This window comes from Argentina silus (genome assembly GCF_951799395.1).
Source record: "Argentina silus genome assembly, chromosome: 4".
In the NCBI taxonomy this organism is placed as follows: Eukaryota; Metazoa; Chordata; class Actinopteri; order Argentiniformes; family Argentinidae; genus Argentina; species Argentina silus.
This window is the reverse complement of record NC_139658.1, coordinates 13,741,567-13,757,724: the sequence shown is the minus strand read 5'-3', so window position 1 is coordinate 13,757,724 and position 16,158 is coordinate 13,741,567. Positions and strand designations below refer to the sequence as shown.

At 42.1% G+C, this 16,158-nt stretch overlaps 1 protein-coding gene across 1 annotated transcript; it reads right to left on the bottom strand.

Moving 5' to 3' along the window:
• Positions 1-5,925: 5,925 nt before the first annotated feature.
• Positions 5,926-15,548, bottom strand: pigu (phosphatidylinositol glycan anchor biosynthesis, class U; the record flags this gene model as incomplete). Its single annotated transcript, XM_083668067.1, has 12 exons — positions 5,926-7,306; positions 9,033-9,175; positions 11,428-11,552; positions 11,804-11,947; positions 12,537-12,691; positions 13,153-13,250; positions 13,338-13,438; positions 13,707-13,816; positions 14,193-14,255; positions 14,505-14,564; positions 14,677-14,741; positions 15,419-15,548. The coding sequence occupies 12 exons, from the start codon at positions 15,546-15,548 to the stop codon at positions 7,193-7,195; spliced, it is 1,308 nt and encodes a 435-aa protein (XP_083524193.1). The 3' UTR covers positions 5,926-7,192.
• Between the last annotated feature and the right edge of the window lie 610 nt (positions 15,549-16,158).

Below are 16,158 nucleotides of genomic sequence, written 5' to 3'. Positions count from 1 at the left end.
AAATGCTGCAATAATGTTACAGTAACCCGCTACGGCAGCATGAACGGGTTTTATAATTCCGACTGGCGATGAGTTCGCCGGCCAATCACGGCCGAGGGGGAGTGACGCTAAGACTACTATAGGCCTTCTCTTCCTGATGATGCAAGCGACTGAGAGCTTCTGCGTAGTTTTTCTCTTCGCATTTAGCAAACACTCTTAAATCATTGGTTAAAATGCGTCATCAGAGTAATTTGTGCCAATCATTCTTAACTACGCAGTGTGCAACGACACGCCTTCACTTTAAACAGACTGATTCACCTGATCAAGCTTCTATCACCCATACGAAATTGAGATTCAATGTTAAACATGCCTGCATGTCATAATATTCATGATTAGTGGGCTAAATCAGTCTCTCTCTTTGAAATACATATCATCACTTTTTTATTTTGTTTTGCAAAATTCAACAACGGAATTTCCTTATTGACTTACCTGGTTTATGCAACCATGCATCTCTTATTTCATGCCTTTTTTAGTGGATGCCAAGGTGCTCTACGCCCATAACAGGCATAAACCTGTAGCCTGTATTAGGCTTATTTGTTTTGCTCTCTCACCCAATGGTGCTCTTTTCACTCTGTCACACAAAGTTATGTACACACATTGCACATTGAGGCATGAAGAGAACAACTTGCACACTGGCGTTCTTTATTGCTCTAATTGAATGAATCTCAACCAAATATCTCAGCCAACACAATTCAATCAATGGTGTTTCCTCATTATCTATTGTAGCCCTCCAAATCAGTGAGTGAAAAAAAGTAAATAGTTGTAGACTAATAAATATTTAAAAAGAACTATGTGGCTAGTGTGTGATATAAGTATTCAGTAGTCATCCTGATGTAATCATTGTTGCTATGTCTTAACTTTCACCTTAAAAGGGAAACACCTTTGTGGAAACACCTTTGTTTTTGCTAATTCATTGTGAATAGACAGGTTGCTTGCTGCTCTAAACTGCTCTGTCACTAACTCCCCTTTCCCTTATATTTCCCTTATATTTCTGACCAATCACCTAACCTCTCCAGTTTTTAAGAAGTGAGTTAAATATCAGTTTGTAAAATATAATTTTTGAATGATAAATAAAAAGTGAGTTACACCAAATGCATCATCAGGGAGAACAAAACACAGAACCTGTTATATGCTAATGTAAAGGACGCTTACATCTCTAGAGCACTCCCCCCCTGGGCAGATCGGACCACAACCTAGTCCACCTCAAGCCCATGTATGAGCCTCTAGTCCAGCAGCACTTTGTGACCACTAGGACTGTGAGGAGATGGACACAGGAGGCTGATGAGGCTCTGCAGGACTGTTTTGAGACAGTGGACTAGGAAGTTCTCTGTGAGTCACATGGGGAGGACATTTCACATTGCATCTCGGACTACATTAACTTCTGTGTGGAGAACACCGTACCTACTAGCAGGGTGCTGTGTTTTCCCAACAACAAGCCTTGGATTACAAGTGACCTAAAGGTCCTCCTCAATGACAAGAGCCTTCAGGTCTGGTGACAAGGAAGAACTGAAGCGGGTGCAGATGAAGCTCAAGGAGAAGCTGAAGGAGAGCAGGGACACCTACAGATGGAAGATGGAGGACAGCCCGCAGGACAACAACACAAGATAGGTGTGGAGCAGCGTGAGGAAGATCACCGGCTACAAGCAGGCTAACGAGTGGCTGGAGATCTGGACAGGGCCAACCAGTTGAACCAGTTCTTCAACAGGTTTGACTTAGGAGGTCATTGTCTCACTCGCCCCAGCTCCACCAACAACTCTCCACTCCATCCTCCTTCTCCTTCTCCTCCCCCCAGCTCCTCCAGCCTTGCTCAGCTACCGGACCAGCCCCCCTCCCTTCCCCCTGCCCTGTTTGGACCCATTCACACCTCTCACGTACCCCTTTGTCCCCTTACGGGCCTGAGGGTGCTCAAAGTCTGCGCGGACCACCTGTGTGGAGTACTCCAGTACCTCTTTAACCTGAGCCTCAGTTTGAAAAAGGTCCCATCAATGTGGAAAACATCTTGCCTGGTACCGGTACCAAAGAAAAGGAACCCCAGTGTTCTGAATGACTATAGACCGGTAGCCTTGACATCCCACATCATGAAGACCATGGAAAGACTGGTGCTAGCACACATGAGGCCCCTGGTGAAGACATCCTTGGACCCCCTGCAGTTTGCCTACCAGGCAGACATTAATGTGGATGATGCCATCATCTACCTGTTACACAGAGCTCACTCCCATTTAGATAAGGCTGGCAGCACTGTGAGGGTCACTCTGTACACTGTCATGTTCTTTGACTTCTCCAGTGCATTTAACACCATACAGCCCTTACTACTTGCGGATAAGCTGCTGAGCATGCTGGTGGACTCCCCCATTGTTTCCTGCATTATGAACTTCATCATCAAGGCATCAAGGAAGGTGACACCAAGAGGCTGAACAAGCTTATAAGGAAAGCTGGTTCTGTCCTTGGTGTCACCCTGGACACTGGAGAAGGTGGCCAATAGGAGGATGAGGACCAAACTCCTGGCCATCATGGACAATCCCTCCCATCCCTGTGGCAGAGCAGAGAAGCTCCTTCAGCAACAGGTTATTACAACCACGTTGCACTAAGGAGCGCTATAGGAGATCTTTTCTGCCTGCCGCAATAAACTGTACAACTCCTCCTCCGGCTGGCTCGATCGGGGTGATCAGAGTCAGGCTGGGGGATATTAAATCATACTGGACTATTCTTTGGGGTCAATTATCTCCCAGTTTTGTTCCCTTTATGGAATCCTGTCTGGATCACAAATAGCACCCGGATCATTGTTTGACTGGCACAGACAGACCACTGCCAGTGCTGCTGAGCTCCTGGATGCCCAGTCACATTCTTTCCACATCCACTTCTATCAAACCTGGCAGAGGAGGCTGTTGTGCATTCTAAAAATGTTATCGATGTAGGCCGCAGCCTGCAGTACAATGAATGTGGAGTGACATATATGTAAAACTGCACCGTACATTGTTATCATTGGCGTCTGAGTTGGTTTAAGATGCATACTGTGTGGCGAAGTGTGTGTACTAAGTTACAGATGTAATTTCCGTTAGATTTTACCGCCTCAATAGTTGTCTGAGGCTCCAAGAGTTAAAAGTATACAAAAGCATTCCTCCCATCCCTTTCGAAGAACTAATGGGCATTTGGAACAAAGAGGGACAGCCCTATATCCAAACAATTCAGGCGCTTTACAAACCCAAAAGACAACATAGCAAAGAAACAGTCCTTTATGAACCGACAGAGGGTTGTTCTGGTTGTCATGGGAACTAAGTAGTTATATAAATAAGATTACATAATGTCAGCATCCGCTGAAATAGCTATGATGTCAAACTTATCGCAGCAGCTCACTGGTTTTGATTAAGAGGGAGATACATATGGTAACAGAGTCTGTCTCCACCTAAGCCAATCACAGAACCTTCAAAAGGAACATGAATGAAGTGCAGAATTGCAGTTAATTTTGGTGACGGGAAAAGTTGGTTGCCAACTTTTAAATAGTTGCAGCACGTGACTGTCTTTGTTCCTTTGTTGCACTCCTAAGCCCCACGGTCTAAGCCTACATGGAGACCTGTGTCACTCAGACTAACAAAGTTATTGACTCTGTTTCATTTTTTGTGCCCTCATTCTGTGAGTACAAATTGAAATGAAATATATTGAAATATGAAATGAAGAGAGATTGAGACATAGATTAAGATTGAGTTCCAAGTCTAACAAGACCAAGACCCAGTGCTATGTCTGCAATGTGTAACCCACTGTTGCAAAAGTCTGACTTGCATAATTGCCTTTTTACAATCAGCATCAAGACAAACAGATAAGTGTGCTTTATAGGGCTCCTGCTAACACCAGTCCATTTATTGTAGCTCATTATATTGCAGGCATGGTTGGGGTCTTCAGTTTCAATTGACTTAATTCAGGGGATGGATTAAAGTCCACATAATAGCCAAATTGTACATTATAAATTCATTATTAACATTTCAATGAATAATCCTGAATTTACTGAATTAAAGGCACTATCAGTGAATTCTGCATGCAGCAAACATCCACCAACATGCAAACAACCGAGTAATACACTGTGAATGTCTATACGTTACAAACTTGAATTGTGCTTGATTTAGTTTGTGCATTAAAATAGAACTAATGGGACGGCATAGTACCAAAAGTGCAAACAAAATGAAGCACACCTCAAGTACTTAACCCACATCTGATTGACAGCAACTCTGATTCCTGACCAAGCAGTATAATGTATATTGCATGGATGAATATACTTTGTTACTTAATACTAGTCTTTTTTTCTTCAGTATCTTTATTATCAGTGGACTTTGGAATGTTAACAACCATATTATCAATAATAGACATAGAAATGCCAGATGCCAGAGATTTCAAACTGTCATGGAAATGTACACCCTGCTACACCCTGACCTGACGCGTAGTCATTCTCTCTCACTTCTTCATGTCTCTGACCTGGATAACTGAACCCATTGACCTGGGCCGGTCATACAGGCTGACTAGACCAAGCATGATCTCTCACTTCCTGTTGAACAAATATTTCAAATATTTCTCAACATACACTCAAGATAGTGAATTAGGAAAGAATACAAGAAATTCCTTTTCATTTTCATTGCACTGTAATAAATCATTTTTAAAAATCAGTTTCCTGACTTCCAAAAGACGGCTCAAACTATCTGTCAAGCTGAATAGACTTTAATGGATACATACACTCCACACGGCAATATAAGAATAGAACACTAATTCTTACGGCATATTGTAGTGTTTATCATGTGGAATAATGTGGCAGATTTCTTGACTACGGACTCTCATCATCAAAAAGACCTATCTATACATGCAATGCCTATACAAAGTTGACACCCCCACTCAAAATGTTCACCTTTTGTTGGAAATTGAAATATATACATCTTCATTCACTTTCAAAGTATCCAGAAAGATATGTAGTTCAGTGGGAAAAAAATCAAATACCTTAATTTCCCGTATTTCAGGCTCTAAGACAACAGGTGAACATTTTAAAAGGTAGTGTCAACCGTAGAGAAGTCAGCACACCTTTCATACAAACACATTTGAAAAGGTGACACTTAGTTGTGTAATTGTACACCTATGTCTTTGTATGAGTTTTACAAACCCGCCAAAGCATCCACCCAGACTTTGGTTTAAGACTCATGTCATAATTACTAGCCACCAATGCATTGTTATAAAATTGGTGTGCTAGCCTAAACCAGTGTCCATCAAGCATAGATTTGTAGGGCTAAAGTATTATCATAAAATGTGGGTCAGGTTTTAGTTTTCCAGCAAAAGTATGAAAAATACCATATTTACCAACACTATGAAAATATCTGTTGAACATAAGTTAATAATTTGTTTACAGAATTGTTATTATGCAAAGAATGTGTAAAAAACACTTAAATCTCTCTTTTATAGGGATCTAAAATGAAGACCAAATCACAGCCTTGACACTCTTCCTTAATCAGTGAGTGCATTAATCTTTACAACAACACAGCGGTGCTTCTGAAGAATAGACTTTAGAAGAGTGACCCAGCTTGAGCCATCAGCGGACATATACTAAACAGCTTTTAAACTAAAGAACAAAAGGAGGGGTGGAAAATTCCAGAAAGGAGAGACACTGTAGGGCCAAATGATCAATTAAGCAACAGCCTTTAGGGCTGATCAGCTGAAGTCACACAGCTAAAATAAGTCAACACCTGCTGCTATGGATTTAAGTAGGTTATCCGTGTGAGCGATTTAGACACAGACAGAAAGAGAGACAGAAAGAGAGTGTGTGTGTGTGTGTGTGTGTGATTGTTCCTGTCCTCCAGGACCGGAAAAGGTAACCTTTGTAGTGCACATACCCAAGTATGCTGCCAAAAAGACAAATAGAATAATCTCCAGTTTAATCATCATCATTCCTGTTCATTCATCCATTCATCAAATACCACATAAGTCCCTTTCAAAACCACCCTGGTCTTTAATTATCATGTAAAAAATACATAAACATATCAAAACAACAGAAGAACTCTTCCATTTAGCAAAAAATGGCAAATAAAAATGTTCAAGAACAAAAGTCAGTGCCGAAATAAATACTGTGCGAACACATGAATCCCTCATTTGTATCAAAATGGCATACATGAACATTCAAACTGGGCCGGGTTCCAGAAGTCATGGATCACATTCACAGAGCAGAATGCAACAAAGGAGCTCAGACAGCATGGGACTGCATTTAGTGAGATACAACTTTACAGAACACTAAGGTAGAACTGTCACATAGACAGACATGTTTCTCATCATGTATTGTACAGTCAGGAGTCATGTCAGCTCTATAAAAAAACAGTTCTATCTGCAAAGTTCTGAACATTGTGCCTCGTTAACGCAGCCCAGATCGTGTCCAAATGTCACATGATTTTTCCAGTGAAGGCCCACCCCCTTTTAGTAATGGACGTTATGTCTATGGCTCTCTTATGGCTCTCAGATAAAACAGTAGTGATTCTACCCACCAGCAGTGATCCTACTGAGAGAAATGTGGCCGCGTACCTATACAGTATTTAGTTTGGATAGTTAGTGTTGGAAACAGAGTGTTTAGTCTGTTAGTAAGAAGACAACATCAAAAACTGAGACAACACAGGTAGAGGCTCGATGTCTGAATGATACCAGACAGACTCACCAAGGCTTTAGTTTTCAGATTTAACTTACTCCCTCTGCTGGTCAGAGGTGTAATTGCAGTCTTGGCATGTGTACATATACCCAGTAAGTACTGTACCCAGATTAAGCATTCATCCATCCACTTGCTTTCGAAGCGCGACAGCGAGTCCTTAGTTTGTTTTATGAGAAAAGAAATCCAGGAGAAAACAGGACCAAAAAGCAAATGAGACCTTAGAAGCAACTACATCTTAGAAGGTTCCGGAGCTTCCATATATGCCGTCCCTTGACCTCCCAGTGTCTCTGCTCCAGGGGAACTGTCCCCTTCAGAGGGCTTTGGTCTGTGAGGAAGAGGGCTGGAAGAGGGATATTTCCAAAATAAGACCAGTAAGACCGCAGATCTAAAAACTCAAGGGGGGGGGGGGGGGGGGGTTCGATGTCACTGTCAGTCAGTCAGGCAACAGTGTGTCCATGTGCCATCCTGCCTGCATGTGTGTGTTTGTGTGGTCTACATGAGGACCAGAGTGGCTTCGCTACCATCTTTCCTCTTCAGGTATAGACCGTGGGTCAGGTGATGCTCACGCCGCAGGTACGCGTAGAAATAGTCGGACACCAGCAGAATCTGAAGAGGAACGCAATATAATAATAATAACATTAACACGACATGATAACATCTACATCACAACATTAATATAACAGCACTTGCAGAATTAACCTGCAAATGACACTGCAGGCGGGTTATCATCTGAAACAGGGTGTCTAAAACTCAAAATGTGACTCTTGATTTATTCAATCAACATGCATGCCATCTGTCAATCCTATAGTTTGCAAATAGTCTTCAAACCAAAAGTATGAAGCCTGCGACTGCATTATTTACCTGTTCAGTCAGACAATGGGTAGGGGCTTATTGCTGCTGATATTGAGACTACACGAAAGGATATCTGGGTTAATGCCTGCCATTCTGCCTGTCCCGTGAGGACCTAATCAGGGCCACGTTTGGGTGAAACCAGCACCATCAAATTATTAATGAATAACCTAGGAGGTGCTCTCGTTCTCATCTTCCAGCCATTTAAAGAGATGAATATAGAATGTTCTAGAACCTCTGTTGACCCAGCTTAGTGGAAAAGGATCAGGGCCGGACAGAAAAGTCTCTTTCATCTCCTGCGTGGTCTTCTCAGTTTCCCTGTCTTGACTGTGTGAATGGTGTTGGGCAGTGACACCCCTCTCACACTCTCCTACAGGTGCAACCCCACACCCCTGCTACCTACCTCATCTGTTCCAGGAGAGGTGACCGCTACGCTCGCCATGAATTAATGAGGGAAGGGGGCGGGGCATAGGATAAACAGCCCTGTGTTCCAGTCTGGTAACCACAGTAAATAAGTCTGATTGCAACTGGAGGCGACAGACTCAATTGAGAGCAAACAGACAGGCGGAAAAAGGGATTGTCATTTCTCATGGATTATATTGGTCTTTTATGACAGTTAGAACAGCCTTCAGGCATCTGTTCATCTAGATACCTTCTACCTAGGTGCTCATGTTAAAACCTGCTGTCTTATTTCAAAGGCCCCTCTACATAATAGTGCATAAAGGAGCTTGTTCCGAAACACGTTAGCACCATTAAAGATTATGGAAGGGAGTAAAAAAATTCTTAACCACTTTTGTCTCTCCACATAGGGACAACATGTAACAGTAGATCAATGATTACTTCAAGGAAGGGTTGAACTGAAGGGAGGATAAGATGTTCAAACAGGGCTTATAAATGTTATATCTGGAAAGACTATAGAAGTGAGGGAAAGTCACCTGTTATGTAATTCACCTGTTCCACTTCTCGCACTGTTTTATCAACAACCTTTTCATAATCTTCATGTACAAATATTCAGTACCAGAAGGGGATCATCTCAACTCCAATATAAACTGATATGCTGGCCTTGACAAAATGCTCCAAGTCTTTCCTTGATTACTTGTGTCCTGTTTCCTAACCACCTTCTCAAAGCACAATAAAGAGGGTCTAAGGGGAGGAACCTTCTACTCCAATGAGTTTTCAGAGGTAGGCAAAGATATAGGACACAAGGAATCAAGGAAACCTTTTTGGTGAACGAGTCGTGGGTGGATCACAAAGATATTGATTGACACATATTGCATAGCATCTAGGACTAGCATTTTGTCCTGACCATATGACCTGACCAAGTAAAAAAACTGGACACAAGCTATAACCTTCTCAGGTCAGGAAAACCTCCTGGGGCTTCATTATAAGCCTTGATCGATATCATTTGTCTCTGACGCACCAGCGGACAATGCTACCTGAATGTGTGTGTGTATTAAGTTAAGTATTACTATAATCTACCCACCTGTGCCACATTGAAGAGTAGTGTTATGGCATAGTAGAAGTTAGAGTTGGCACTGCCGGCGTAGATCCACAGGTGCCACAGGACAGGGAAGAGGGCGGAGCATGCCAACAGAACCACCGACACCAGAAAGATGTTCCTCAGGACTGGAGAAAAGGACGAAGAAAGGTATTTATGCGTGTATTATGAGTATTGAGATGTTGCGTCTGCTCTTATGCAGCAGCATTGTAGGTCCAGCACAAATTTCTCATTTGGGACAATAATAATAATACAAAAAAAGAACCAAGAAATAAAAGCCCCAATATGCTTGGGGCGCTTGGAGGCCAATGGCAGCCCTGCCATTTTGTTAGGGACAGCCACCTTCGATTCTTGTTTGACCTTGAATCCAGTGACCCAGTAAAAAAAAAAAAAAAAAAAAAAAATGGTTATGCATTTACAGTGTGAAAAGCTGTTTTTGTTGGGTATTTCAAGTAGCCAGCCACATAATAAATGCTTGTGACTCCTTTCATCTTATCTTAGTCTCAGAGTGATAACATTCTTGAGATAAAATGGGTAATTAAGCCTATCACGCCTGGTTTTGCAAATGCTCTGGCTAAGGCAGGGTTAACAAGGTTCAACAGCTGATTCAAGTAAATAACAATTAAGCCAACCAGTTCAATTATACTTCACATTTGCACTGATGTGTAAACAGAAATGTTGAATAATCTGTACTGTCCCTGTCAACACAAAAATGTGTCCTTACACGTGCAACAATTGTTTTATTAAAAGATGCTACGGGATGCTATGTTGCGACTACTATTTTTTAAACCTCCCGTTTTTGGGTTGAAATTGAGATATAGCCTGTGCATCACTCACTTACTCAGCGATTTGGCTGTGAATTCAACGGCTGTAATGATTACTTTTCCTAAAGTAATTTCCTGGTTGAGGACTTTTTTCTAATGAATGAGCCGTGGTTTGAAACTCAGTAATCGTTTAAAAAGCTTTGCGTCCTTCCAGCGAAAATACATACCATACTGTATCGATAGTATGGCTGTTTATAGTATCTATTACATCTATTTGTAACTGGGAACCGTTTTTTGTTCTAGTGCACACACTTTATAACTAGTGATTGAAATTATACAAATTACCCTGTTCAATCACTTTAATCTATGACCTGGAGAATCAATAATTATTAAATCAACTACAATTACAGCTGGCTTTGATCACTTCAACAACTAAGTAGCTGTCAGTGATCCTGCCAAATGAAATACAACCTTTTGTTAAAAAGATGTGCAGGATGTAGACCTATCAGAAACTGGTTCCTCTTGTTTATTTTGACTAAGCAGATTCATATCTTTATCCTACATCATTTCAATGTTAACACAGCTGAAACCTGTCCAAGCCCATTCTGTGTACTGGAGATAAGAGGAACACTATACACTCACCGAGCACTTTATTAACAACACTATACTAATACTGGATAGGATCTCCCTTTGCTCCCAAAACAGCCTCAATTCTTTGTGGCACTGATTCTACAAGATGTTGGAAACATTCCTTTGTGATTCTGGTCCATGATGACATGCAAATTTTTCGATTGCACTTTCAAGCTGTGAATCTCCTGTTCTACCACATCCCAAAGGGGTTCTATTGGATTCAGATCCGGTGACTAGGAAGGTCACAGAAGAACACTGAACTCATTGTCATGTTCATGAAACCAGTTTGAGATGACTTTTGCTTTGTGACATGGTGCAATATCATGCTGGAAGTAGCCATTAGAAGATGGATAAATTGTGGCCATGGAGGGATGCACATGGTCAGCAACAATACTGAAATAGGCTGTGGCATTCAAGCAATGATTGATTGGTATTAAGGGGCCCAAAGTGTGCCAAGAAAACATTCCCCACACCATTACACCACCTCCACCATGAGACGGTGTACAGGTGTTCCTAATAAAGTGTTCAGTGACTGTATTCCTGTACCAAGTCCTTGGTATAAAGGAACAAGCTGAAGTCGAGATAAACTACCATCTTAGAAGACTAACAGAGTGTGCTAAGCCTCTTACAGTTGTGCATCCTGCTAACAAGCTAGCCATTTCAGAGGGTAAAAAAAGATATGAACAAAACAACAACGAAACAATGTGGGTATCGGTTTGGGTAATGTAGGCCAACTTCAATATTCTATCAGAGGTTTGCGGAAAATGCTGAATCTCTGGTTGCGTCCAAATCGTCTTTCTTGTACTCCTCTCCTCACTTTCTTCTCTAAACACATTGAAGGAGAATATCTGAGGGTGAGGAACCTTGGATCTTCTCCTCCAATGTGTTTTGAGAAGGTGGCGATGAGAAAGGATACAAGGAATATAGAAGAGACTACACATCTGATGCTTAAGGAGAAGTCTCATCTATGCAGGAAGAGCACTCACATCTGTAGAGGTGGCTCCAGGCAGGCAGGAAGGCCATGTAGAGGGCGATGTCACCGACTGTGGGGTAGGACTTGAAGATGGAGATGATGGCAATCTGCATGAAGATCAGAAACACTGGGTGCTCCCTGGGACAGACAAGACCCGAGAATTAGTACTGCGGCCATTTTGTACTAATAAATCCTGTTGTGATTTTATTGCGTGAGTTCCAAAAGCAATGGATTTTAAATTTTACCCCTGGTTGATAATAAAAATGTAGAGCAAAGTTTAGCAGCCCAAAACCTGCTAATCAATTGCAATTCAAATACACACAGATATAACATACACTTAATATTATGTTTCATTTATCTAATCTAGTCTCAGAGCAGGGGGATCTCACTTTAGCTTGATGGAGAGGGGGATGGTGTAAAAGAACACGTTGATCTGGAAAACGCAGATGAAGAAGAGGCGGAAGTGTTCAAACATCTCCGCAAAGAAGTACCAGAAGAGGCCAATGTTGGGGGTGAGGTCTGGCACGGAGAGTCTGAGAAGGGACAGACGGTAGCATTCACATAGTCAGGGAGTCAGAGAGACACACACACACACTGCATAAAGGCTCTTTCACGCACATTCACATAGCTGACTCATCTAACAAATATGTCTGGTAGAGGAAATGTCATCTCCAAATAAGAGCGAGACTATGAGTGAGACATACTGTATGAGATCTTCAATAGTGGGTGACTGTATAGCAGTAGGCTTTCTGAAATTCACCCATACCCCTTTGTAACCCATCACTCAAAATCAATGATAACCAACTGTACATGCTAATATTATATTATAACATATTTTAAGCATTCACTCATACAACCAAAACATCATCCTAATGCCAGCATCAAGCTGAACAAGTGAAAACAAGTGAAATAGTTACCACGGCTTTTCCTAAACCAAGGATAAATCTCAAAAGCCCCTTCTATCCTCACCTGTTCTCAAAACACATGGGAGGAGGATGTCTGAGGCTCCGCTCCTTCCTACAAGCTCCTCCAATGTCTTTTAAAAAGGAGGTGAGAAGAGAGGACGCCAGTAATCGGGGAAAAGACTTTTGAGATTCGACCCATGTCCATGATGTCACTTACATGAAGCCGTAGACCGACGGCAGGAAATCCCAGGAGTTGAGCAGGAAGAAGGACAGACCGACCAGGACAGACAGACTACCCAGGAACATGAAGGCGTACTGCATAGTGAAGAGCCAGAAGCTGGGCCGGTGCAGGTTAACTGGGATGTACAACCTCTGTAGGGAGAGCAGACACCAGGCTGTCTGTTAGCGAACATTAGGTAATGTTGGCAAACATTTTCCGTTTGTGTTGTGTTCTCCATAAACGTTTGCCGACTTTAGCTAACAGTTTGAAAAGGTAGTGCACGGCAAATGAAACACCTCTGTAGGGAGGTGTCACCGGGGAGAGAGAGCATCCCCAATCATCAGGATTCATCTTACTGCACACATTCACCTTGAGGAGATCTTTCATCCGACAGTTTTTTTTATTCATTAGGATAAATAAATGAGTCTATTATCAGGCTAATCCTCCAAGAGTCCCTAAAGACAAACACATTGTGTTGGCCCAAACCATGTTCTTCTCAAGCGAGTATAGCATGGTGTAGGCCAGATCAGACTGCTTTCTTTTTGATGAGTGACATACATTGTGAAAAGTGAAACCAGTGTGTGACTTTATCATCAGAGTGGGAAGAACATACCTGTAGTAGGTAGAGCAGCGCTGGGGCGAACAGTGTGAGGGGGTAGATGGACTGATATGTAGCCAAGGCCAGGAATATCGCACTCAACAAGGCACTTCCTTCAATACCAGAAATAAAAGAGTTAGTGATGACATGACTAGTACACAAGTGCTTTGAGTCACTCCATCGCAGTGTCAGTAACTCACCTTTTAATGTACAGAGAATGAAGAGTGCGATGACCGCGTTGTTGAGGCCGCAGGTGGACTTGGCCACACAGGAGGCGATGGTGAAAGGGTTCAGCAAATAACTGCAGGAGAAGAGAGACCAGAAACAGGTGTCAATCATTGGGTTAGGATTGCTCCGTCGACCAAAGCACTGTCAAGTCCAGAACCGGTTGTAGTGTACATCTCTGAATTGTGCTGTTCTCTCAGTTGAGCAGGACTGGTACAGGAGTGGGATGGGAGTTCCTCAGAGATGGTGATATAAAGTTTTATGTTTCTACCCCACAGTGGTTGTAGTCAGAATGAAGGGAGGGTATGCTGATGGTAGATTAGATAGCTCCTCAGGCTACTCACAACATGGCCACCTTCAGAGGGATGTAGTACATCTCTTTCGGCGTGCGGATCAGTTCCAGACAGTCCAGGGGGTAGCGGTCAGCCTCCAGGGCGTACTTCTGTTTCCTGAACTGGAGCAGGACGTAGACATGGCAAACATTTTACTACACCGCTTTTTTGTTTCATTTTTTTTACATCACTTTATTAATTCATATACTGTATAATAATCAATCACCATTGTGTCACACCACTGTTCCTTTACTTGCATACAGGGATATGACCATAGTGCAACTGAAATTTAACAATGAACAATCCAAAAGCAGTAAGCATGAAACAAAAAAACTAAATACTTTTTTTTTTTTAAAAAGAGATATACAATGCCCACACCCTCTTTTAAGCCAGTATTTTCACATCTGGTTGTTTAACATCAGCATTCAATGCTGAAGCAAATGTGTGGGTAATGTACAGTGGCGAACACAACACATCATGATATATGAACTCACTAACCATTTGTTTGTTGTAGTCCTTCACTGCCAGGTAGAGTGCTACAGCAGTGATTGCATCTGCTATCTGTAGAGTAGAGAGAGGGAGAGAACACCTGAGTATGGATGAGACCCTCAGAAGTGTACACTCTCCTTGCTAAGCCATCTATTCTAGAGGAGACACATCCCTGTGGTGAGTCCATGTGTAGTTACAGGCCACCAAACAGAAAACGCAATACTGGACCCTCTGTTTTATAGTCATTTTCAGTCCAATCCAAGCCACCACTCAAAAGATCATGCCATGTGTGAAGGCCAGTAGTACTGGCAATATACTCACCATAAAAACTATCTCTGCATAATCGACCACAAAGTGAAAGAGGTATATAATGAGGGGAGTCTGAAAGATAAAAAATGTTTTTATTAACAACACTTTTTACACTGTATAGGCCACACTCAAACAGCATAATGTAATTGTTAATGTTAATGTAGCATTGGAAAATAAGACATACCTCATGAAACACATCCCCAGAATATGGCGAGACTCCCAGGTCCAGGAGGGCTAGGCCTTCCACAACTACAAAACAACAACCACACACATCAACACGGTACAGTGCATGGAGAATATGGTGCATTCTTTGGTGAGTTCCCAACATCATTCATGATAGTAGAGAACACACTGGTTTTATTGTGGACTTGTTTGAGCATGCCAACTAAAACTGACTTTCTATATATATACAGGTTATTAGACTTGAGTTTGATTAATAATTCATAGGGGGTGCCACCCTGCCATTCTGTCGACCAATCTTTTTATTTGACAGTATGCATTTGTGGGCAAAATATACAAGAGACCACTGTCATATAAAGTAATTCACACTTCATGCCTGTACAAGCACATACGCTACTGCAAACACAGAGCTCATTGCTTTAGCGTATTAACAGGTAGTCGAATACGTCTCATTCGATTGACTGGTCTCCTTCCTTAGCATTCTAGCTAGCGAGCTAACATGCCAACTACACACCATTCCAGGCCGAGGCATACAAGGCTATGTGGAAGAATATTGTAGCTAGCTCTTCTTGACAGAGATACATTGTTCTCGTATAGCATGTCCCATATAAATACTGTCATAAACATATATGGCGCTAGCTACCGGCGAACTGTCATCAGCTATCGCTGAGCAAGCAAAGGAGCAAGCTAGCTGGCAAGCAACAATTCAAAGAAAATACTTGATTTTTCGTCAATAAAACCCCTACCTCTTTTCCAGGCATTTAATGGAGATACTACCTCAACCCGTTCTGTTATTAGCTCGGCTAAAGTTGATCTAAATAATGCTGCTCTAATTGTCACAGCCACAATTAAAAGCAGGGTTAAGGGAGCCGCCATCTTCGTAGGGAGGAAAAAGCCTTCTCCGCCCTATGGATAGAGGGATCATGGTACATGAAGTGATTCGAGGACTTTTACGAAACTACAAAAAGCACCTGTCCTATATGCCCAAGGTAATGACGAATCGTGTCTCTAAAGGATTGAATTGCATGCATGAGATGTCATGGCTGAATCCTTATTTGAGTGGACTAAACTTTTGACTTATTTTACAGTTTCTTGAAAGCGTGTGTGTGTGTGTGTGTGTGTGTGTGTGTGTGTGTGTGTGTGTGTGTGTGTGTGTGTGTGTGTGTGTGTAAGGTGGTACCTCAGTAGTTCAACTGTTCTGATTCAGAGTTTGTGAGTTTGTTGGTTGATTGATTAAGAAAATAAGACTTTGTTAGCGTGTGACTGTGCAGGATACCAACTCAACGATTCCTTGGGTATGTCACATTTCAACAGTAAGCTAGATAAATATAGATAGATATACTATAGATAGTATGCCAATAGGCAGAGCATGCAGAGGATGGCCAGTGTCTGTGCCATGCCCAACCCAGTCATCAATACCAGCCTGCTCCACCATCTGGTGGCTGCCATTCCACAGGCCCAAAACCTACCTACCACTTCACCAGTC